This window comes from Antechinus flavipes, chromosome 2, assembly GCF_016432865.1.
Source record: "Antechinus flavipes isolate AdamAnt ecotype Samford, QLD, Australia chromosome 2, AdamAnt_v2, whole genome shotgun sequence".
Taxonomy (NCBI): Eukaryota; Metazoa; Chordata; class Mammalia; order Dasyuromorphia; family Dasyuridae; genus Antechinus; species Antechinus flavipes.
Genome location: NC_067399.1, coordinates 5912286 through 5936753, shown reverse-complemented (window position 1 = coordinate 5936753; position 24468 = coordinate 5912286). Strand labels below are relative to the sequence as shown.

Below are 24468 nucleotides of genomic sequence, written 5' to 3'. Positions count from 1 at the left end.
TCCCTGAAATTTGGCACTTCCTTCAATTATTTCCAAACATGATTCTTAGAAAAGATCCATAAATTTCACCAAAGTAGCAAAAGAGTCCATGGCAGAAAAAAAATTTTAAACCCCTGATCCAGATAAATGTTATCTAGAATTGTTTGTGGTCATCATATAAAACTGAGGAAGGTAAATCTACAGGCTGACATCTGGTCCTATCAAGCAGGATACAGTCACTAACCTTCTCTTCTAGCAGCTGAGAGGGTCAGCAGTGCTGAAACATGAGCAAGAACGCTTTCAATCACATCCACCCATGACTAGCAAAGGTACCAGTGAAATTAATATCTGTAGTAGAAGATGTCATACTTTCACCAATGAAAACAAAGTTTTCCAGTTTCAAAAATAAACAATATTTATAATGTAAAAATAAGTGAGTTATCATCTCTCAAAATCTAAGGAGGGGATCTCATCTATCAGAAGAGAGATGTGTGGATGTAATTGTTCCTAATTACTCAGTATTTAAACTCCCATGTTTCTCTCATTATTGATCTAAAAAAAAGGTTATATAAGATACGGCACAGAGTCAGAATAGATCAGCCAGCTTTTAGTAAGCTCCGGCCTGCAAGGATGGGTGACTATGTAGCAAGGAGAATAGATTCTGCCCTGGAGTCAGAGGTCCTGAGTTCAAATCTGTCACTCACTAGCTGTGTGACTCTGTGTAGTGTGCTTTCTAGAGCTCCCAAGCTGGGGTGCCAAAATTTACTGTGCTTTCTAGAGCCCCCACATTGGGGTACCAAAATATACCATTCCAGACTAGCTCTCTGGAGGACCTCAGGACCAGCCTGAGTCCTTGTTCTTAGAGGAGGAGTGATGAGGCAGGGACCCATATGGATGGTCAAACATGGAGTCTGTTTATTTTAAGTTCCCTCAGTCCTAAATACCTTAGTAAAATTACATCACCACAGCACACCGAGCATGTGCTAACTCGAGCATCACCACAGCATACTGGGCATGTGCCAACTAGCACCCTGATGTTATTATGTAATTTCCTCTTCTACTGCATGTATCTCTGCTTCCAGTAGAACACAGGTGGTCACGTTGATTTTTCAGGAAGGCTGAGATGCCCCAAAGGGAGATGAGAACCGAACCAGACATTGTCAGCAGGCTCCCTCTGGGCTGAAGGGTCTTATACCTCACCCAGAGTTCCCCCACTGTCTGTGGCTCTCTAAACCCTGAGCAAGTCACTTAACCCCTTTTGCCTTAGTATCCTCATCTATAAAATGAGCTGTACAAGGAAATATAAAACTGATCCAGTATCTTCGCCCAAAAAACCCCAAATTGAGTCACAAAAAGTTAAACACAAGTGAAACGATACAACAACTTAGCTGGGCTAAGCACGGAGATACGAGGAAAATTAAAAATTGCCCCTGCCATCACCCACTCAGAATATAAATAGGGAGAGACACCAGTGCCTGGTAGAACAACTGGCTAAGAGGTTCTTGATAAATGCTTAGAGATTGTTAAAGACAGGGTGAGAAACTGAGAGTAAAAGATTCTCCAAAAGCCAATTAAGTGTTTCATGTGAGGGGAAAAAATATTCACTAAAAAGAAATAAATTGCTACAGATTTGATTAAATGTTTCCTGGGGTAAATCATTCTTCTCACCTTGAGGCTTTAGCAACCATACCTGTATGAGATAATTAAATCTTTCCCCAACATGTGTCTGCTATAGCCCGGCAGCAGTGATAGAGTGGGAAGAATGATAAGCTCTTCTCAGGGGGGATTTAAATCTTTAAATACACAGAAAAGACTTGTTCTCAAAAACACATGTAAAACCTGCCCAAGGAGTTCCTTTCATGGCAGGATACAATTAAAAATAAGTTAATCAGCAACCATTTGTCAAATAACCTACTATTAGCTAAGATACTAAGAGAAAAATGAGAGTATCTGTCCTCAAGCAGCTTAGTATCTGTGGGAAAACACTCCATATGTAGCCGAGGGATTGCCCTCCCCTCTCCATTAGTAATTATGGCCACCCAGCAAGGCTCCCTGCTTGCCTAGTGCAGCCTAAGGTGGCAGCTCAGTTCCATGGCTGTCTCTTCCAAAGGCAAGGAGGAAGTTCAAGAAATGCCTTCTATCTTCTCCTTCCTGGAAGCCTCAAGAACCCAAGAGAAAGAATGCTTCAAAGGGCATCCCAAATCCTCCTCACTGCTTAGGAGCTACAGAACGATGATTCTTCTTGTCTTGAGCCTCTGACACGGCTCCTCCCATGACTAGCCCCAAGGAACCAACTAGGAATTTCTGCTCATGTGTGCCTTTAACAAGATGCCCAAGCACGTGTGTGAGCCCCCCATGGGCCCAAAGTCTTCGTGCCTAACTCTATAACGGATGCATCAATCCAACCCTTATTTCCCTACATACAAAAATAAATGCAGCTTAATTTTAGGAGGCCCAACAAGAAGGACCGTCCGCTGCTGATCATGTGATCTTCTAAACCACCTGGGATTTCACTGGACCCGTGAAGTGGTGAAGAACTCCCCCTTAATAAGGCAGACTGATCGGTGGCTGTTCTTTACCTTCTGAGCAGGCTCTAGGATTGAAAGCTTACTGTCTTTCCTGGGGTCACACAGCTGGGATATGTGGAAGCAAGACTTGAATCCTGGCCAATCCTCCGTCTGTGTGTCATGCTGTCCCTCCGTGCCCAGCTCATAAAGACACAATGCGTGCTGGTCTCATTTCTTTAGGGGCACTGGGAAGTAATCTCAAGGCTAACATTGGTCCTTCATGCTTAGAAACTGGTCCAGGTATTAGGAAAGAGACTGAGAATTGGCCTGTGGGCTGAGGGATGTTCGGTTTGGCGGAGACGGGCCAAGAAAGGTCCGCTGGGAGCAGTGAGAGCAGGAGTGGAGAGTGAGGAGTGAGGGGACAGAGAATTCCTTGGGGAAGCAGTTGGTGGGAAGGAGAGCGATTCAGAGGGAAAGGGAGAAGGAAGAATGGCGTGGCTCTGGCCAGCTCCAGCTGAACCCTCTCCATAATGCTAGGACAGCATCGGCACTTGGTGGTGATTTCCAAGTCCTGATTCCCCAAGTGCGCAGAATGCAATCACCTCCTTGGAGAGTCCAAAAAGGGCAAGAACAACCCACAAGGATTAAAGATGGCAACCCCCAGCCCTTTCTCCCCAGCATCCCTTGGGGCTTGGCCATTGCTCTGGCTCTCCATGCTGCCATTTCTCAAGTCAAGCCGAGGCTTTGCCAGATCCACCTCAACGCGGCCAGTCTGTGCTGCATTTTCACTCCTAGGCACACAAAGAATGAACAAAACAGAAACGACAAGTTCCTCGGAGCCCTTCTGGCCAGGCTCAGCGCTCTGTAACTTCTCTTTTCCCGAAACCGCTTCTGCCGAGGCCTCCTGGAGCCTCCTCCCTCCTCTGAAGCCTTCAGTTTTTATTGGCGAGTGGCTTGGGCACCAGACACTATTAAAAGGAAGCTAGCGCCATTTTCTCTTCCTGAGAGCCAGGATGCCTTGGCAGCAAGGCAGAAACTGAAAGAATTAGGGGCTGAGGTCTCCTTCTGGAAAAGACAACTGGGAAAATATTCCTGGCAAAGTTCATGCTGCAATCCCATCCCTTAAATATCTCTTCATTGTCTCTGGTGTGTTCATTGGGACTGACAGCCCCAGAATATTCTATCTGCCATCGGAGGAACATTTTCCTTCCTATATACCTTCAGGATGTCAAAGTTCAAATCCCAGTTCTGTCACTCAATCACATAAGCTTAGGCAAGTCTCCCCATTTGTGAGCAGAGATTATTTCTAAGGCTCCTTCCAGTCCTGAGAATATTGGTGTTCCCATTTAACACAGCAGGAAAATAAGGCTTGGAAAAGTTGCTTTTCTTACCCAGTATCACCCAGCTAATAAACAGAGATATTATTCCTCTTTTTCCCCTCCCCTCCTTTATGTGAGCTTTCCACTGACAAAACAGAAGGAAGGAAGGAAGCATTTAGAGAGATAGAGATAGAACTTGAACCCACATCTCATAACCTCAAAGCTATGAATGTGAATGTTCTCTGCCAAAATGGCAACCTTCCTTTGTCACCTGAAAAGGAAAATTGCATTTATATAGTCCTTACTGCGTGCCAGGAACTGTGCTAGCTCTTTACAAATATCTCATTTGAACTTCACAATCCCAGGAGGTGAATGTTATTATACCCATTTTACATTTGAGGAAACTGAGACTGTGGTAAAGTGACTTGCCCAGAGTCATACAGCCAGTAAGCATCTAAGATTGAATTTGAACTCAAGTCTTCCTGAATCCAGGCCCAGAACTCTATCCACTTAGACACTTGCTGCCCATCCTTTGTCACTTGGAAAAGAAAATCTCATTCATTAAGAAAGCTTCACTGATATCTTCTCTAGACATTATCTACTTTTTTAAATTATCTCTCCTCCAGATCCCACCAACACAGAACACAGGATGGAAGAAATTACAATGGTATAAAAATCTATCTTTTTGCCTAGGGTCAGGATAACCTGGACAGATCAGGGTAGGTATTTCCCCTGTGTGTTCTGGATAGCATCTGAGCTTCACTAGATTTACATAAAAACATGAAATAACCAAAATAGACTCAGCCAATATTTTTGTTAAAAGAAAAGTTAGGAAAATGCCATCATTAAAGGATTATTCTAATATCTCTTCCCCCTTCTTTCCCCAAAGCATTCTTTTATAATTGTTCATAAAAACTCTGCCATTTCTAAACTATTTTAAGTGGATGTTAATATATTTTTTGGCTCATTACATGCACAATCCCCAAATAACTGTCAAATAGAGGTCCGTACTATGAGATTGTGATGTGGATGGATCCGGGCCCACATTTATTGAACTAAATAAGACTAGATGAATTATTAATTCTGAAGTTTGTATACATAAGGTACCAGCAATCTTAACAATGTTTCAGGTTTCATTTATTCTGTGAGGCTATTTTTCCCTATGTTCATTGTCAGGATCCCCAAATTGAATTATGTGAAGGACCACAGAGGTTTTCTCCAAGAGGAAGAACTAAGGGACTCAGATCTTCACACAGCAAGCCCCCTCATCCACAGAATGACCTTCTTCCAAATCTTGTCATTTCTAATGCAATAATAGCTTTTATATCCTCCCCCTCCTCTGCTCCGATTGCCTCATTACCTCAGGATTAACTGTTCCAATAGCTGCTGCCATTTCTTCTTGCCTTTTCACACAAGATGAAACCAACCCTTGCTCCTTTCTTGGTCTCTCCAAGTAGAACCCAAAGCCATCCTTCCACTAAGTGGTGTAGCGAGAACATTAAGCTGATACAATCTAGTGGCTCCAGTAGGATGTCCATGTATCAATCACTGAACAAAGATCTCACATGTAAAATGCCAATATCCACATTAAATATTATGGATGATCTAAAAACTCTGCAATTCTTCCTTTTCGACCCCTTCTGCTTCCATCCCTGCAGCCCAAGTGCCATTTTGCATTTTTGTTTGTTTTATACATTGCCACAAGCAAAGAGTTCATCTCTAGTGTGTTGGTGATAAGGGTTTCTTTACATCACTACAATGGTCCTTGGAAGGCATGCTTGGTCTGCTTTCTTTCATTCTTTCTAGTGTGGAAGAACCTGCCAGATTTTAACTCCTTGGTAAAGCATTTGAAAATGCTTTACCTGTACAGGGTCACTTCTAGAGCATAATAGTACTCTGGAGAGCAGGTCAGCAGTCAGAACCGTGGAGCTTACAGCCAAGAATGAAGAAAGGCCCAATGCTTTTTTTTTGTTGTTTTGGGGTTTTTGCTGAGGCAACCCGGGTAAGTATACACAGCTAGTAAATATTAAGTAACTGAGGTGAGATTTGAACTCAGATTCTCCTGACTTCAGGGCCAGTGCTCTATCCACTGTGTCATCTAGCTGCCCTTTATTTTACTTTTTGTTGTCATTGTTTTTTGTTTTTTAGCCTAGTGCATTTGATAAATGGTCAGCACAATTCATGTGCCAGATATTGATAAGCTGGAGAGTATGCAGGGGAGGTGATCAGAAGAGTAAAAACATATAGTTGATGTCATAAGAGAATAGATTGAAGAGATTAGAATGAAGAAGAGAAGACTTGCACGGGAGGGAGGGGAGATAATTGTCTCTAAATATTTGAAGAACTGTCCCGTGGAAAAGCAAGTGTGTTTGTTCCACTTGATTAGGAGGCAGATCTAGGATGGGAGAGTGAAAGTTGAGCCTGACATCAGGAAAAACTGCCTCCAGAACTACCCACCAGGGGAAGAAGCTTCCTCCTGACTTATCACTTCTAAAATGTCTTCAATCCAAGGCTAATTACCACTCATCCAAGATGTTGTAGGAATGGTCTTTGTTCACATGTAGATTGGACTAGATGGCCCAAGAAGTTTCTTCCATTTCTCAGAACCTGTGATAATATGACCTCCCAACATAGCCAAAAGAGACCAAGAGGAAAAAAATGAAGTGTCTCAGAATAAAGCCTTTAGAAATATTGACCTTCATGGGCCTGGAATAGGAAGAGAATCTAGAAAAGACAAAGAAGTGAATCCAAGTAGTAGGAGAACTATAAGAGGAAGTATCTTAGAAACCAATAAAAGAGAGAGTAGCAAGAAGAAGAGGGCTTTCTAAAGCATTAAATTCTGCAGAAAGAGCAAAATGATGAGGAATGGGGTGGGAGGTGAGAAGAGAGCAGAAGGTCCATTGAATTAGTTAATAAGGAAATTGTTAATGGCCTTCACAGATTCACTTAATCCAAACTGCAAATAGCTAAGAAGCAGGATGCCAAGAGGCAGACAGCAAGCAAACAGTTTATCTTGTCTGTATAGAATCTTAGTGGCAAAGACATTATCTTTTGCATAAAACCTTTCCCAGCCAGATGTTAGTATGTTCCCTCCCAAACCATCTAGCATTTATGCTGAATGTATTTGTATTAATAATTTTAGACTTCTATTCTATATGTTTTAATATATATTGTCCCTCCCATAAAAAAAGTTATGGTGAGTAGAGACTGTTTCCTTCTTATACTTGTGTCCCTAAAGCCTAACAAAGTGTCTGACCTAACAATAAATACTCGTTGCTTACTTTCATGATTGAAAGGAAACAGAAATAAAGATTGTAGCAGATTCATTTTTACATGAATAAAAGAAGTTATAGTTGGTTGGATAGTTTTTAGTGTTTAACCTAAGACAAACCATCAAGTTTGCCTTAAAAAGATGACCAATAAAGAGGTCAAGACTGACTAGGCAGAAGAAAAGGAAAGGATGCTTTATAGGGCTGGTAGTGAGAGAAGAGAAGAATGGGCTCAAACACAAAGGCAGAGGTTAGAGTCAGAGAGATTACGTGACTTGTTCAGAGTTACAGATACAAAGTCAGTTTGTGTCCAAGATAGCACATAAATCCAAATTGTCCCTGCCCACAGGCCAGCTCTCTCTATAGTATCATGCTGACCCACTCAACACAGTGGGATATATCCAAATTAGCTCGCTTCAGCACGGAAACAAAGATATGGTGGGAGTTAACCTCAAGTTTAGAGTCCCTCATACCCAGATGGGTGCCAAGGGAGGCTGGACAACCACTTGAGGATGGTACTGCCGGCATTTTTGCCCAGAGTTGGGTTCTTTTAGAGTTTGTAGTTAGACGCCATCAAGCTCTAATATTCTAAGGGGAAAAATGAAGCTAGGAACGATAAATAAGAACAGAACCAAAGGGTAAAACTGGTGGTCATATTGGAGTGAAGTCATGAAAATTCAGGAGCATTTGTTCAGTGCTTACTTTGGATCAAATGTACTAGTTGCTGGAGACACAGAAGATATAAAAGGAAATGAGTTTACATTCTACAGGACATTGCCTTCTACTGGATTCTATTTATGTGAAATTTTCTGTGACTTTCATCCTGCACTTGTATGCCAACTCCACAGAGAAAATCAGGGCAGTAAGTCATTTTAGTACACACTGAAATGATTACAGAGACAAGGTTTATCTCTTCTATCACTGGAGGGGTTGGAAAACAGGATAATTTCTTACCATTCACAGTTTGTTGCTTCAAGGGATGACCTAGGTGCTTTCTTAAAGTTCCTTTATAACAAAATATTTACATTCGAAGAGATCAGCAGCTTACTAAATGTTTGTTAGACATTCTAACATTAAACAAGGTTCCGAGGGAAAGTCAAAGCTGGGAACTGGTTCAAACTATATCTAATATGAGAGTCTCCTCTTGAACTTCCCAGCTATGGTTTCTCATCCTTCAGTTGAAGATCTCTAATGAGGAGTAATTCACCACTGATCGTGGTGAGGGAAGAGGAAAAATGAAAGATGAAATGGGAAGTTGTGGCCAAAAACAGGGGAAATTTCAATTTGGAAACTGAATAGTTTTGAGTGATTAAAAATTGCTAATTCCTACCTTTATAGATCTTACAGTCTAATAGGAGAGACATAACACAGACATAAACACCGATACAAACCAGAATGTGGCAAGTGCTGAGACAGGTACAAAGGGTTATTGTATCTTAGAATCTGAGGAGGACCTAAATCTCTGGGAGCAACAGAAAAGCAGCCACCTTATTCCAAGAATATTTTAAAATAAATTATCTATGGCCAAGTGAATTATCACAGAGAAAAAAAATATGCAAACCAAACATTTTCAGCAAAATTAAGAGAAAAGTTTAATGGTTCCTTTCTTATTAAAGAAAAATCCATGTAGAACTTAGCATTTTATAAATTTTGAAAGTTTAAGGATAATATTAACATTAATAAAAATACTTTATAACTTAGATTATATATCAAAACTCTAAAATTATAAAAAAGAAAAATATGTTACACATAAGAAGTGAATAAATATTAAGGCTATTTCAAAGCCTTCTGAGATACAGAATTATATATTTTCTTTTATCATTTTGAGACACTCTCATTTCAGATAGGGATGAAGCTGTTTGGGCTTTGCCTTTCTTGACAAACCAATCCTGATTGGACCACGGCATGTCTTGAGAGGATAGACTCTTACAATTCCATGGGACAGACTGCTACCTAAAATGATATAAGAGAAAAAGCCAAAGAGGAAAGCAATTATTAAAACTACCACAGCATTTGAATTAGCAATTTTTGACTTGCATTCCTTGTACACTTCACTGATGACACTTCAGTTCAAATTCATTTCTTTCCTGATACCGCAGAGGCATCTTCTGACTACGTTCCTACTTAACCTTACATTAGGTCTATTCCAACAAAGACAAAAGAGTTTGATGGAAGCACAGCTGTTCCTAAAACACTTAACCAGATGGCTACATTTACCTGCCCTCCTGAGCAAAATGTAAGAACCATATGGAAAGCTTTGAGTGGACGTCTAACCTCGTTAGGATAGCTCTACTGGAACATATTTAATGAGAACAAGCTAATTGTCCTGCAAGACTAATTCGTTTCACATTTATTAAGCAATTACCATCTTCAGGGTATTGTCCTAGATGACAGGGGAGCCCTTCTCTCTTCCCTACTGAAGCTTACAGTCTCATATAGGATAAGAAACAAATAGTCAACAATGACTTATTAAGGGCTTCCTATGTGTCAGGCAAGGTATCCAGGGTGAAAATATTAAGGACACTGACAGTTGGGATGACTAGGGCTCTCTTCCTCACCCTTGAGGAGTCCCATCTATATTTTCTATTAACATAACACATCTTACATGCAGTATGAAGGACCATTTCATTTTGTCTTTACATCCCCAGTAGATACTACAGTGCATTGTTGGTGTTTAATAATTAGTGTTGGTGTAGATAATTTCCCTCTATTTTGTCCCACTCAGGCTACATTTGGACTACTCTATTACATTTTAAATGGCACATTAGGAAAGCCATAGATATCCTGGAGAATTCCAAAAAAAGAGGTATAGGTCAATCAATCAACCAATATTTATTAAGTGCCTACTGTGTACCAGGCACTGTGTGGGGTGCTGGAGATACAAATGAAAGCAAAGGACCTCAAAGACCTCACAACTTAATGGGGAAGACAAATGAGAATATACATATATACATATATGCATACATACATACACAAAAGCTAAATACAGGAAAAGTAGGAAATACCCAACAGAGGAAAGGCCCTCAAATTATGATGGAGTGGGAAAGCCTTCCTATAAAACATGACTTCTTAAGCTGTGGGTCATGACTTCACATGTGGTCACTTAACTAAATGTGAAGGTTGAGAAAAATTTGGCAATGGTAAAAGACATCAAATATTTCACCAAGATTTAATTCTTTATGTAAAAATAAGCAAGCACATCCATCTGATTTCATCTTTAATAAATGATAAAAATCATATGGATATAAAAATTGTTTTAAAATAAATTTCTTTATGATTTATTATCAGGAAATGATTAATTTGAATATCTATTTTATAGATCTGGGGTTACATAAAAATTTCTCAAGCAAAAAGGGGTTGTGAGTAGAAAAGGTTTAAGAAGCTCTGCTATAAAATGTGAAATTTTAATTGGAACTTAAAGCAAGACAGGGAAGGCAGTAGTTGGACAAGAGGGAGAGCATTCCAGTTATAGAGGACAACCAAAGAAAAAATGTTGTTTGAGCAACAACTAGGAAGCCAGTATCACTGGTTGTTAGAGTTTGTGTGGGCCAGTGAGATGGAGGAGACTTGAAATGGAGGAGGAGCCAGGTAATAATCCTGCAGGGACTAGGGAGCCACTGAGGTTTGTTGAATTACTGAGTAGGGAGGTGCCATAGTTGGACCTGAGCTTTAGGAAAATCACTTTCGTGGCTGAATAAATGGCTTGAAGAAAAAAGAGAATGGAGGAAGATAGACTTCCCTACCCAGGATAGGCTGCTATAACCTGAGGTGATGAAGGTCTGGCCTGTGGTATCAGAGGAAAGAAGGGAACATGTGTGAGATGCTGCAGAGGAGAAGTCGACAGGCCCAAGTAACAGCTTGGATATAGGGGGCATTAGATAGCGAGGAGTTCCAAATGGCTCCTAAATTAGGAGCCAGGGGGACTCTCTCTACAATAATAGGGTTCTGGATGTATTGAGTTTCTGATGCCTTATGAACATCTTAAAGATGTAGGATTCGAGATTATTAGAATGATTGGGTTAGAAGAAGCCTATTTGTGAATCATCAGTATGGAGGTGGTAATTCAATCAAAGGATGCTGAGATTACCTAGTGAAACAGTATTGAGTAAGAAGGGAGGGCCTAGGACAGAGCCCTGAAGGACATCCATGATTAGAGAGTGGGAGATGCATGAGGATCAGGCAAAGGAGACAGAGAAAGAGAACCAGGGAAGGAGTCCCCAAAACCCAAAGAGATGAGGGCATCAAGGAAGAGGGACCAACAGTGGCCAAGGCTGCAGAGAGGTCAAGGAGCAGGAGAACTGAGAAAAGCTCACTGGATTTAGCAAGTAAAAAGTCACTGGTTACCTTGGAGAGAGCAGTTCTAGGGGAATGATGAGGTAGAAAGCCAGATTGTGAGGGGTGACTTCATCCTATAGTGTAAATGACTTGCTCAAGGTCACACAATCAATTGACAGCAAAATCTGGGTGGCTAGAGTGACACTAAATTTAAATGTAAACCTGAATTATACAAAATGAAATTACCACATGAATGTGGAGGCAGCAACTGCAGGCAGCCTTTTTGAGGAGCTTAGCCGGAAAGGGTAGAAGCAATATAAGGCAGTCATTAGCAAAGCTCAAGTGAGGGTTTTTCTGAATGGGGGAGACATGGACCTGTTTGTAGGCAGAAGGAAGGAGTCAGTAGAGAGGGAACACTTGAAATTAGGTGATAGAACAGCAGTGGCAGAGGAGGCAATCTGTTGGAGACAGGATGGAATGGGATGGCAGGTAAAGAAACTGACCTTGGGCAAGAGTAAGGTCATATCTTCATATGAGACAGGAGTAAAGGGGAAGGCAGCCAGAGCCTGATGAGAACAGGAGGTAGAGTAGGGATAGACTGCAATGTAACAGTCTCCCTTTGAATCCATAATAAAACCTAATGTAGGCTACAATATAAAGTGGGACTCTGATAGGGCAATTATTCGCCTCATAAGCTGACCCAGCGTGCAGGCTCGTGAAGTCACTGGATGATAAAAATACAAAGACAAGTCCAGACGGTAGATGGTAAATGAAAGCAGACGCAACTGCATGGGGCTGAGAAGAAAGCCAGGTCTCTGGGACTCATGGGTACAGTGAGTGACCACCGCAGGCCTGGAAGGCCTCTTCTGTCCCAAAGCATCTCTAACACCTGCCTCCCACGAAGCACCATTCCCCTCTGAACTGGCCTGAAATGTTCCTCTTTAGAATGAAACCACAACAGAAGGAACGCTTGTCTGTAGAAAGTTCCTAGTTTATTCAGTGAAAAGAAGAGACTGGAAGTGTGCTCTAGCCTCCATTTCTTTGGGATGTTGGTTTGGAAGATTACTTTGTGTAAAAACACTGAGGAGGATGAGAATGAGGACCAATAAATGGGAAAGCTGCTGGTGGTCCCCATGAGAAGGCTGGCAAGGGGCCCAGGAAGGTGCCTATTCTGCTTTAGGGAGGAACAGGGATGACAAGGACAACTCTAGCACAGCATAAGAGAGTTTCTTTGGACGTTGCCACTTTCCAATTTTGCCCAAGCCCAACAGAGCTGAGCAATGTTAGAGATGCTTTTTGAACAACATTTCTCCTTTTGTATCTTGAAAATAAAAAAAAAGGGGGGATCAACTAGTCTAGCTATATGATGAGATCATCAGATTAGAACTAGAAGGGTATATACAATGCCTTTATCCTATAGTGTAAATGACTTGCTCAAGGTCACACAGTCAATTGACAGCAAAATCTGGGTGGCTGGAGTGACACTAAATTCAAATGTAAACCTGAATTATACAAAATGAAATTACCACATGAATAACAATCAGAAATTCAGTCTCCAGAGTCCTTTGGTAATAAATTTATTGGGAATGACATCATTGCACTAAAAATCCAATCCCAAAAAGCTGTCATTTTAAACTTCCAATTTTAAAATAATTTCCTAGGCCAAACCTTTTGTGAAGAGTTATTTATGCGCACATGAGAAATGTTCTTCCATGTAAGAGCTATTCTACCAGAGAATTGTAGAAATAAATCATCCCCAATATTGGAATATGCTTTTGCACTTAGAATAATATCTCCAGTGTATTTTTCAAATTAGATTCTAAATGGCATTTCAAATTTTTGATCATTTTAAACACATATGAATTCCAGTTAATGAACTTATGAAAGTTACCAATGTACTGAAACTTCATGTTCCTTTTTTATCATTTTAAGCAAAAATCTAGAATTTATTTATATTTAAAAAAATAAAATATTTCAACAATCATAATAAAAGTGTCCTGGAAAATAAGGTCTTCTTACCTCCTTTTGATAAGCTGTGAATTCTTTCTTCCACAAATGTATCAGAGAATAAAGCAGGACTCTGAGACAAAGCTTTTTCAAAATCTGCAAATAAAGATGAATAATATAGTAAAGTATTCATTTTAATATGAGCTTGAACAAAAATATGAACCAATGAGTCTGTCAAAAATTTTCCTCGATTTGGCTTCTCGTATACACAGGCGAAAGCCCAAATTGCTTTAGAAATCAGTTAGCTTGTATTTTGTACAAATTTTACAATAAGGTGATTTTTGCTATCTACTCTAATAACACATAAATAAGCATGGAAAATATGGCTTCTCATATTGTTTTTTTCAAGGCCAAAAATTAATATATTTTCCCATAGTTTATCGCTTTTACACAAACTTTGATGATGCTTATGATGCAAAATACATATTTAGAGGTACAAAATATCTACCATCCCATTTAATGACTTAGAAGAATTTCTGTTCCCTCAAAAGAGACTGTATTTGCTCAGTCCATTTTATTCAATAATAAACAATAACAAAAAATTTAAAATATATTCAATAAAATAATAATAAATTCAATAATAAAAAATTATTCAATAATAAAAAATAAAAAATATTCAGAACAATGACGCAATTAGAAAAAGTCATAAGGGGCTGTCAATCAGAGAAATACGCCTGTCCTATCCCTCCACAGGAGATACATATATCTGTACCTCACCTGTTTAGTTCAGGGGTGATCGTTCCTAGCCCCATATATTAAGAAAGGCCCATTTTACTGAAGCAAGGGAGTATTCCCTAAAATAGAATTCCTGGAAATTTTGTGTAAGTCAAAAATTTTTCTAAGTGGAAAATGAGCCCACTTAGCACCTGTAACTGCCAGAGGAGTCACTGCCATCCCAGCCCCCAGCACAGAGCCTGACACTTTGTAGGTGTTCAAGAAGTGCTTTTAAATGATCTTGAGAGCCCAAATGCACTAAAGTCTCAAGTTTCTTTTCAACAACCAATCAGTCAGCACTCGGTGCACACTAGTTATGAGTCAAGCACCGTGCCAAGGGCTGAAAAAGAAAATTAATATTAAAAAATGAAAACCTTTCATTGCTTCAGAAGAGCTGCCATTTATTAGAAATAGAAAGCTCTTTCCCTCATGGTTAACAGTGTTCATCTTAATGGTTTTTCAATTTATCAGAGACATTCCCTATGGAGGCGCACATCAAATTAATCAGAGCAAAAATAGTTTAACATTTCTAAAATGACTATTTCGAAATATAGATATTTAAAAACCAATTTTAAATTGCAAACCTTTAACAGAATGAATATTAAAACTAGAAGGAACTTCAATTCAACAAACATTTATTAAGCACCTATCATGTGCTAAGCCATAAGAACTGGGAGACAAAAACAATTCTGTCCCTTCTCTCTGGGAAATTATAGTCTACAGCTAGAGGAAAACAAAGATATCACATGAAGAGTATATAATATTGTAAGATCATTATTATATGTATAGATAGGTACATGGGTTTAAAGGCACAATTGAGATGACAAGAGATGAGATTTTTGGAGAACCTTACCAAACCTTAAATCAATTTTTTAAGTATTTAGACATGAAATTGAAAGTAAAAAAGGACCAATGAGGCAGAGAGACATTATAAATGCAGAGTGCTAAACTTGAAGTCAGAAAGGCCTGAGTTCAAATCCAGATTCAGACACTTAATATAGATGTGTGAATCCTAACAAGTCGCTTAACCTGTCTGCCTCAGTTTCCAGTAAAATGGGAATAATAATAGTTTTACCTTACAGGGTTGTTGTGACAATGAAATCAGAGGATATTTATAAAGCATTCTGCAAACTTTAAAGCAACATAAATGTTAATTATTAGGATCTAAAAGGAAAAAATGAAAAATGTCAAAATTACCAAATCAAAATATTAAAACATTTGGATTAGAAAAAGAATTTAGAGGGTATCTAAGGGAAACAATGGGGTTACTGAGGATATTTGAGAAAAGAGTTACAGGCCAGAAGTTATGAGATATTTTGTTTTTGTTTTTGTTTTTTACAATGAAGACTTTTTTTTAAAAAAACCAATATCATTGGTGATAAAGGGGGAAGAAAGAAGATGTAATTAACTAATACTCTGTTCTCAAGTTTTTTTTTCCCATTTTATTATAGATTTAATCCATTTTACTCATTTTTTTAATCACAGAGGATTCTACATCACAAACTATCTAATGAACATTTCCAACTGGATATCCCATGGGATTCTCCACTCTATAAGTCTAAAGGAGAATTCATTATCCCTCCCATAATGCCTCCATTCTTCCTAACTTTACCATTTCTGTCAAGAGAACCACTATCCTCAGAACACAGGTTCACAACCTGAATCATCCATGACTTTTTCATCACCCTCACCCATTATATCCAGTTGACTATCAAGTCTTGCATCTCACATCTACTCCCTTCTCGGTTCTAAAAGTCACCACAAATGCTTATGACATTTTGTTTGAGTTCATGCAATCAAGTCCTCAATGACTTTCCTACCCCTCTACGCATCCTTCACACAGCTGCTGAAATGATTTTCCTGAAGCCTCAGTCTGACACCCTAGCTTGAAGTGAGGAAGTTCCTGTGACTTCCTCTTGCCTCTAGGATCAAATACAAATGACTGTCATTTCAAGCCCTTCAAGCCTTGATTCCAGGAGACCATTCCAGGATTACTACATATTTCTCTGCTTGAATTCTGCTTTGCAGTAAACTGACCTTTATGCTGTTTATCATACACATTCCTTCCCCCATAGCCATCCCTTTGTCTCCTTCCTTCCTTCTACTGGCAGAATAGCGAGCTTTCCTTAAGGCCACCTCCTACTCAGGGCTTGAATTGAGCTCTCAATTGAGGGTCCCATTTCGGACCCTCTCCACCAAATCATTTACTTTTCATCTGTTACATGGTTTGTTTTTTTTCCAAAAAATAGAATATAAACTCTTTAAGGACAGAAACCATTTTGCTTTGTCTTTGTGTCCAAGGTACCTGGCCTCAGTGCCTGCCACAGAGTAGGCAGATGTTTGCTATATGAACAATAACACATGTGATTTAGTCAAAATACTGCAATGTATTACTCATGTTTGCTTTTTAAAACAACATACATGAGGTGCTTTTTCAAAGTGATTATATATACATAAAGGCTGTATCTACACATGCAAAAATTCCAATCATTTTAAATAATCAGGGGCAGCTAGGTGGTGCAGTGGATAGAACACCAACCCTTAAGTCAGGAGGACCTGAGTTCAAATCTCACCTCAGATACTTAACACTTCCTAGCTATGTGACTCTGGGCAAGTCACTTAACCCCAATTGCCCCAGCCAAAAAAAAAGGGGAAATAATTGGACAATTCATTGGTTAACTGACCAGTTACCAGGACTGACTGCAAGAGCCAACAAAACACATTATATAGAGTTTGAATTTAATAAAGATTGGTTGAATTTAATTCCATGTATTTTAGGATTATGGGGCTTGGTCTGGAAAAAATTCTAAAAGATAATTTGGTCCAAACGCTCATCTTAGAGAGAGAGAGAGAATGAAAAAGTGAAAGATCAGGAAATCTGCACGTAGTCCCTCTCCTCAATTTACTCCCCACCATCTTAGGGAAGGATGTGGGAAAGATGGCAGCAGTCCTCACAGCGTTAGCCTGGCAGGGAAGAAATTCAGCTCTATGTCTAGAAAGAAAAGGAATAACTGTGGCCAATTGCCTAAAGGGACAATTTTCTCTTCCATGATGCTGCTTCTGCCAAGCCCATTTAAGCAGGAAAAAGTCAGGCTTCTCCAGCTGAAATTTAAAAACTCAACTTGCACCAGGTTGTAAAAACTGGGCATGATGTATGGAGGGTATCAGAGGAGAGAGCTGGGTAAGAGGCAGGGGGTGCAGGGGTCCTCCCTGGGGAGATCTGATGCCCACAAGACTCTCCCTTATTGTGGGTATTAACGTGCCCTCCTGAAGAAGCTGCCAAAATAACAAGTGACATGTGCCTTGTATCTTGCCACCTGTGTGTTCTCAGGCAGGAAGACTGCTCTGGACTTCAGCCCCAGCAGGGCCCGCCCCAGAGAGAGCTGCCATCAGGCTGTTTATTCAGGTCCAGTAGACACTGCCTACCAGTTAATCCCCAATCAGAGAAAAGCTCATATCCAGTGCGGCTGATGTGCCATTTATGGAAGGAGGCAAGGTGAGACAGAGCAGGTAAGGTAGCGTGGAGAAGCTCCCTAACGAGATAATGGGTCCAAAATGCTGTGCAAACTTTAAAGGACCAAATAAATGTTTAGGGTTATGACACTGACAGTGTTTGGAGGAATTATGAAGGAGGAGGCAGAGAAGTGGACAAAGAACCAGCCTCAGTGGTTTAAGCCTCTCAGTTAAAGTTAAAGCCTCTCAGCTTTAAATATCTTTGACACATTCTAACTATGTAGCTGTGGACTAGCCTCTTAATCCTCTCAGTGCTTCTGCCCCCAACCCCAAGCAGCTCTCTAAGATGATGAAGTGCAGAGCAGCAACTGATCCACATCAATGGGGATGTTCCGCCATCAAAGAAATCACAGGTTCAGAACAAAAAAGTCACATTAAGGACTCTGGTTCTTTTGCCTTTGACAAGGCTCTGATTCAGAGGAATCACATCATCAGAGCAACTTGATTAAATTTCATCTGTCATCCTAAGCCTTCCTAAGAGGGTAGGACCCTAAGAGAGGATTCCTGTTTCCCCTGAGGGCAGAAAAATGATTACACCCACCACAGGCCCCTCTAGGGACACCGAGGTCTGAAATCACTGTCATGGGCATTTTATAGAAAAGATGATTTCTCGCTGTAAATAGTCTGAATATAATGGTCTGAGCTGAGTTCATGGCAATAAGGGTTGGAGGAGAGGGAAGAATGAGAAGGGACTAAATCTTAGAGATGTATGTCATGGGTTCTTAATCTGGGGTCCACATATTTGATAAGAAAAGAGGGAAATAAACACACCTTCAGAGAGAGAGAGAGAGAGAGAGAGAGAGAGAGAGAAGAGAGAGAGAGTAAGAGAGAAAGAAAGAGAGAAAGAGAGAAAGAAAGAAAGAAAGAGAAAGAAAGAAAAAGAAAGAAAGAAAGAAAGAAAGAGAAAGAAAGAAAGAAAGAAGAAAGAAAAGAAAGAAAGAAAGAAAGAAGAAAGAAAGAGAGAGAGAGAAAAGGAGAGGGAGGAGAGGGAGAAAGAGAGAGAGAAAGAGAGAGAGAAAGAGAGAGAGAGAGAAAGAGAGAGAGAGAAAAGGAGAGGGAGAGAGAGCAACATGGATGGTTAGATAGACAGGAGGATAGACAAACATAGATAGACAGATAGGTAGTAGATAGATAACTTTATTCAAAATAATTCAATTGTTTTGTAATCATATGTATTTTACTTTGTGTGATTAAAAATATGATTCTGCAAAGGGGTTCATAGTTTTCACCAGTCTGACAACCAAAAAGGTCCATGACCCAAATCAGGTAAAGCATTTCTATTAAAAAGCAAGAATTGATAGGAAATGGCAAGTGATCAAATGTCAGTGTTAAAGGACAGAAAGTAATCAAGAATGACTCTGAGTCTAATGACTTTTTTTGCTGAGGCAATTGGGGTTAAGTGACTTGCCCAGGGTCATACAGCTAGGAAATATTAAGGGTCTTAGTTCATGACAATAAGAATTGAAATCAAGTTCTCCTGACTACAGGGCTGGCACTCTATCCACTAGCTACCCCTAATGATTCTTAAGAAAATATTTCAAATGGACTGCCAAAATCACAATGCACGCTGTGCATCTTTCTGCGACTTTAAAGACAAAACAAACAATCCTTGCCATATGTCCCAGGAAGTTAAGAGACAGAAAGAAGGATCTCATATACATCAAGATATTTTATAGCAACATTTTTCATCATCACAAAGACCTGGGAACAAAGTCAATGGCAGCAGATGACTAAATGAAATATAGAACAAGGATGCAACAGGATAATATTATATGATAAGAAATTATGACTATTTAAAAATGCAGAGATGTGGGAAAAGGCGTGTAAACTGATGCAAAGTCAAATCATAATACAAAAAAAAAAATCTATGTGACCACAATGTCAATGGAAACAACATCCTCCAAATTTGAATGTGTACAAACTGTGTAACTGTAATGAGGAAGCCTTAGAGAAATGAAGAGATGTACTTTTTCCTTCTCTGCTAAGGGAAAGACTACAGGTAGAGACATTACATACACTCTAGAATTACATACATTAATCAGAAGGCATTGGCTAGCTTGAACCTGTTTCTCTCTTTCTCTCATGAAAAGTGACTCTCAGAGGACAGGAACACACACACACACACACACACACACACACACACACACACACACTCCCCTGTATATACATAGATATAAAATAAGATGATGGAAAAACAAAAGATATCAATGAAACACTTTAGAAAGGAAGGAAAATAATACTTATCCACCCCTGTGGTAGGGCTGTGAAAGTAGAACCATTCTAGAAGGGGAGACTATTAACAACCAAAGGCAACAAGGCAGCCCAGAAGCTAAACCTTGAGGGAAGCCACAGAGTCAAAGGTCGGAGATGAGGGGGAATGTTCTGGGGGAAAGTTCAGAAGACTGGCATTCGTATGTACATGTTGCATGTTACCATGCATTGATAGGATTGAGGGCGTGCAAATCAGAGGAGAGGCAGTCTGGTGCAGGAGAGTAAGGACTCAACAGAAGGGCCAGCCTCTGAGTCCGAACTCTTTCTGAAATTTGCCTGGCCCATCACTCACCCCTTCAGCCCACGCTAACACCAAAAGCCACGTATGTCACAGAGCTGTTGGGAGGATCAAAAGGGAAAATACATGGAGAGCACTGTGCAAACGTGAAGGCATCATAAAATGCTAACTACCATTTTTATTGTCATTACTATTATTCTATGTGGGGTTTGAGCCATCTCGGGTGGAGGGATATAACTCCCAGATTTGAGAATTAGAAGGGATCTCCAAGCCACCGGTCCAATCCATGAACCAAAGGAATCTCACCCATGACATCCCTGCACGGAGCCATCCAACCTCAGCCCCCCTCATCTCTCTATGCAGCCCATTTTACCCTGGGACCATTCTAATAAGAAGTTTTTCCTGGCATCAAGCCTAAATTTACCTCTTAAAAAAAACTTCTGGCTACTTTTCCTGGCTCTGCCTTCTTGAGCTAGGAGGTACCAGTTTAGTCAAGTTGTACTGTGCTTCAACATAAAAATGATTTGTTCTTTTAAAATCCTGGGGATACAATCACTGAAGCAACATGGATTCCTTTTGTGTGTGTTCCCCTTTACTATCCCAGCTTTAGACCACGCTCAGACAATTTATATTTGCATTATGCATTACAATTTTATTAGATGAGAAAATGTCTATTTGAATTCAAGGGCATTAGAATGACATGCAGAAGAAAGGACAAATTTGGTCTGAAATCTTCTCTTTATAATAGGAAAGATCGAGGCCTTTATGAAGGCTTTAAAAGTTTCCAGAGTCTGTTCCCTACTTGTTCTCAATACAGTGTCCCCATGACACTGTGGGATAAATACTGCTGGTATCAGGATACCCATTTTATTGAGGAGGTAAATGAAGTCTCCTCTTCCTGCACCACTCTATCCTTCCTAGCCTTATAGTATGAGTAATTTGGATCAAGGAAAGGTTGGCTGGAAATACTAAATTTCTTGGTGTCATATTTTTGCTGTTTATGTCATAATGCCCAACTGTAAACCTACAACAAAGTATACATGACACTGTTGGAATCTATTGAGGGAAATCTATAATAAATCAATGAAAATTATTTTCATTTAAGGTTTGGTCCATTTCTTAGTGACGGGTTGTCCCGCTGTGGCAGAGCCTAAAGTGCTCTGGATTTGTGGACAGAGATTGGGGCATAAATCTTGGCCGTGGCATGGAATTAACTGATATTACCTTGTAGACCCCTGCTATCTCTGCTTTACAAAGAAGAAGTGAGACTAGATGTCCCATAGAGCCACTTTTTCCTTAGAGACAGAGCAGAGGACAAAGAACACAAGGGCACAGGGGAGGAAGGCCTAGAGCTCTTTGTGCCACACGTTAGTGAGGGTCTGGAACAAGTTGGCTCACCTCTCTTAGACTTGATTCTTCACCTATAAAATCATGAGGTTGGACCAAATGGCCTGGAGACAGCTGGGGATAAAACCCTCATGCCAGAAAGACCTCAGTTCCAGTTCCAGATACTTACTAGCTATGTGGCCCTGGGCAAGTCATATCCCCCCATCTGCCTCCATTTCCTCATCTATAAAATGGAGATGAGGATGCTCTATTTCCCAGAGTTATTCTGTCAATCTAACAAGATATTTGGAAAGTGCTCAATACTGTACCAGACACATTGTTATAGTTACTATTGTTCAATCAGATCCAACTCTTCATGATTTCAGTCAAGTCCAACTCTCATGGACTTGTCCTTGGGAATTTCTTGGCAAAGTTGCTGGAATGGTTTGCCATTTCCTTCTCCAGTGTGTTTATATTTTACCAGTAAAGAAGTGAGGCAAATAAGGATTTGAAGTCAGATCCTCCTAACTCCAGGCCTAGTCCTATATCCATTGAATTACCTAGCTGACCCATGCCTTGTACATAGTAGGTACTTAATAAATGTTAGCTATCATCAACATTATATCTAATGTCTTTCAAGCCCCAAGATTTTTTTTTTTGCTGATGCAATTAGGGTTAAGTGACTTGCCCAGGACCACACAGTTAGGAAGTGTTAAATTCTGAGACCAGATTTGAACTCAGGTCCTCCTGACTTCGGGGCTGGTGCTGTATCCACTGCACCCCTAGCTGTCCTTTTGCCCTAGGATTTTATAAAAGTTTTCTACTATAATCCTCTTATACTATAGATGCATGCTCATTCTTTTGATAAGATTATACATTTGGTTTACAAAGGAATAATATACAGAATCCCAGGACTTGGAGCAGGAAGACTAATCTTCCTGCATTCAAATCTGACCTCAGACACTTACTAGCTGTGTGACCCTGAGTGAGTCACTTATTCCTGCTGGCCTCAGTTTTCTCATCTGTAAAATTAGCTGGAAAAGGAAATAGTTGATTATTCCTTTATCTTTGCCAAAAAAAAAAAAATGGGGCATGAAGAGTTATACATAAACAAAATGACTAAACAACAAAAACCATGAAAAAGAAAAATTAAACAGGTCAATTTTTTTTACCTTTTCCAGAAGGTGAGAGAAATTCATCATCTGATGGACTTGAAGAACAATATTCATGAGCTACTTCTTTTACTCCATCCACATGTATTTTTTTCCACTTAAACGAACTTTGGACTGTCTTGGGCACATTTGGCACACTTGTGATTGTATCACAGGGTAAGGGAGGTGCACATATTTTTTCTGAGACAACTGTCAGGTCTTCTTTGATCTCCATAGAATCATCTTTGTCAAAGTCATTTTGCTCTTCATTGCTTCTTGTTTCTGCAATGCATGAAGTTTCCTCTTCCTTACCAATTTCATGAAACATGCACAGTTCTTTCAGTACAATATCAAATTCCCTCTTCATTTCAAATTCACTTATTATCCTAGTTTCTGTTGACAGACATTCAGCTGGTAAGACTGGAGAATGCTCATTATTTCTTGTGGCCGAATCAGCTTTAAATTTATGGTTAACAAATTCTGTGGATTTAATGTTTGGATGAAAAAGTTTTGAGTTTGCTAAAGCACTTTCTTCCAAAATAGTCTGATGCTCATTTCTATCCCTTGTGTTTTGGTTATCAGATATTTGGTCTATCTCTCTAGCATCTTCTAAATTTGGTTTCTTTTTCATGAATAGGTTTGGGTTTAGAATGTAAGCCATGGTATCGTGGATAATAATGCTGCATTTCTCTTCTCTCTCTGTCTTATTCCCATTAGGAATTTGGTAATTATGTATTTCTGTTAACTTTTCTGTTGGATGCTTTCTCTCATTCCAAATCAAATCCTGCGGCGCTTTCCTTTTCCTTCATTTAGGGGATTCTCAACAAATTCTTCCCGAGTTTTAATCAGAATGTCTGGTCCAATGAAAATGGTGTCATAATTTACCAATTTCACCTGTTGCTCAATATCCAAGAAACAGTTAAATTTGCCTTTAAAATTAAAACTACTATAATTAAATATTTGTTTCTTTTCAATCACTATATTTTGGGCATATGTTTTTGTTTTGTGGAGATGTTCAGTTATATTTATTTGGCTATATTGTATAAACTGAGGTACATGCCTAATAGCAAGAGCACCAAGGGTTTCCAAGTTGATGGCTTTTTCAGAATTTTTATTGTTATCGTTATAGCTCTTGGACAAAGAGATACTGCCAGAGTCATCTACATCACTGAAGAGAGGAACTTTGTCATAAGCATCAAAAACAGAAAAAAATGTGTCTTTAGGAATAACATGCAAGGAATTATTATATTTCTTGAAATCATTATGCATGTTCTCAGTAGTTATAATGTGGCAAGTTCCAGTGACTTTAGAAACATAGTTGCCTCTGACTTTATTGCTTTCATATTTTAGACTAAAAGCAAAATTTGAGCTTTTAAATGATGTGAAAAGCAAATGAACTGTATCACGCCTTCTTTTCTTTGGTACTACTGATTTAATTCCATTCTCTTTCTTTAGGAAATTTGAATTTTTCTCAGTTTTTAGTTTTCCGTATTTCCATTTTGGAATTTCATTCAGACAACGTAAAAATGCAAAGCTCAACCCAGTCAAATTGTCCATTTCAAATACGGTAAACAGGTTGTCTGTTTCTAGAAATCTGCTTTCAAAGGGCAGGAAACAATTAGTTCCAGAACTTCCTGGAAGAAAAATTTTTTGTTGAGTTGAGACCAAAATTCCATTTAGAAAATAAGTATCCATATTTACACTTTCCATGTAGCACTGACCTGGGTTATTATCTTTGGGGAGTAAGGCTAAGGTTCTTCTCTGCCTTAATGAAGCATCTCTCCATATGCTTACAAAAGCTACAATCAGTAGGAGAGCTGGGTCGTGCTTTTCTAATGAATTATTTATGTGGAAGTTTAAATGAAACTGTCTGATCGGCTTTAAATTGTTTTCCTTTTC

At 39.4% G+C, this 24468-nt stretch overlaps 1 protein-coding gene across 1 annotated transcript; it reads right to left on the bottom strand.

Annotated features, from left to right (window-relative positions):
• Window positions 1–8730: 8730 nt before the first annotated feature.
• Window positions 8731–23900, bottom strand: RAD51AP2 (RAD51 associated protein 2). Its single transcript, XM_051982888.1, has 3 exons — window positions 22591–23900; window positions 13369–13452; window positions 8731–9027 (listed from the first exon to the last, which is right to left on the bottom strand). Exons 1-3 carry the CDS (start codon window positions 23228–23230, stop codon window positions 8909–8911), a joined length of 843 nt encoding a protein of 280 aa, XP_051838848.1. The 5' UTR covers window positions 23231–23900; the 3' UTR covers window positions 8731–8908.
• Between the last annotated feature and the right edge of the window lie 568 nt (window positions 23901–24468).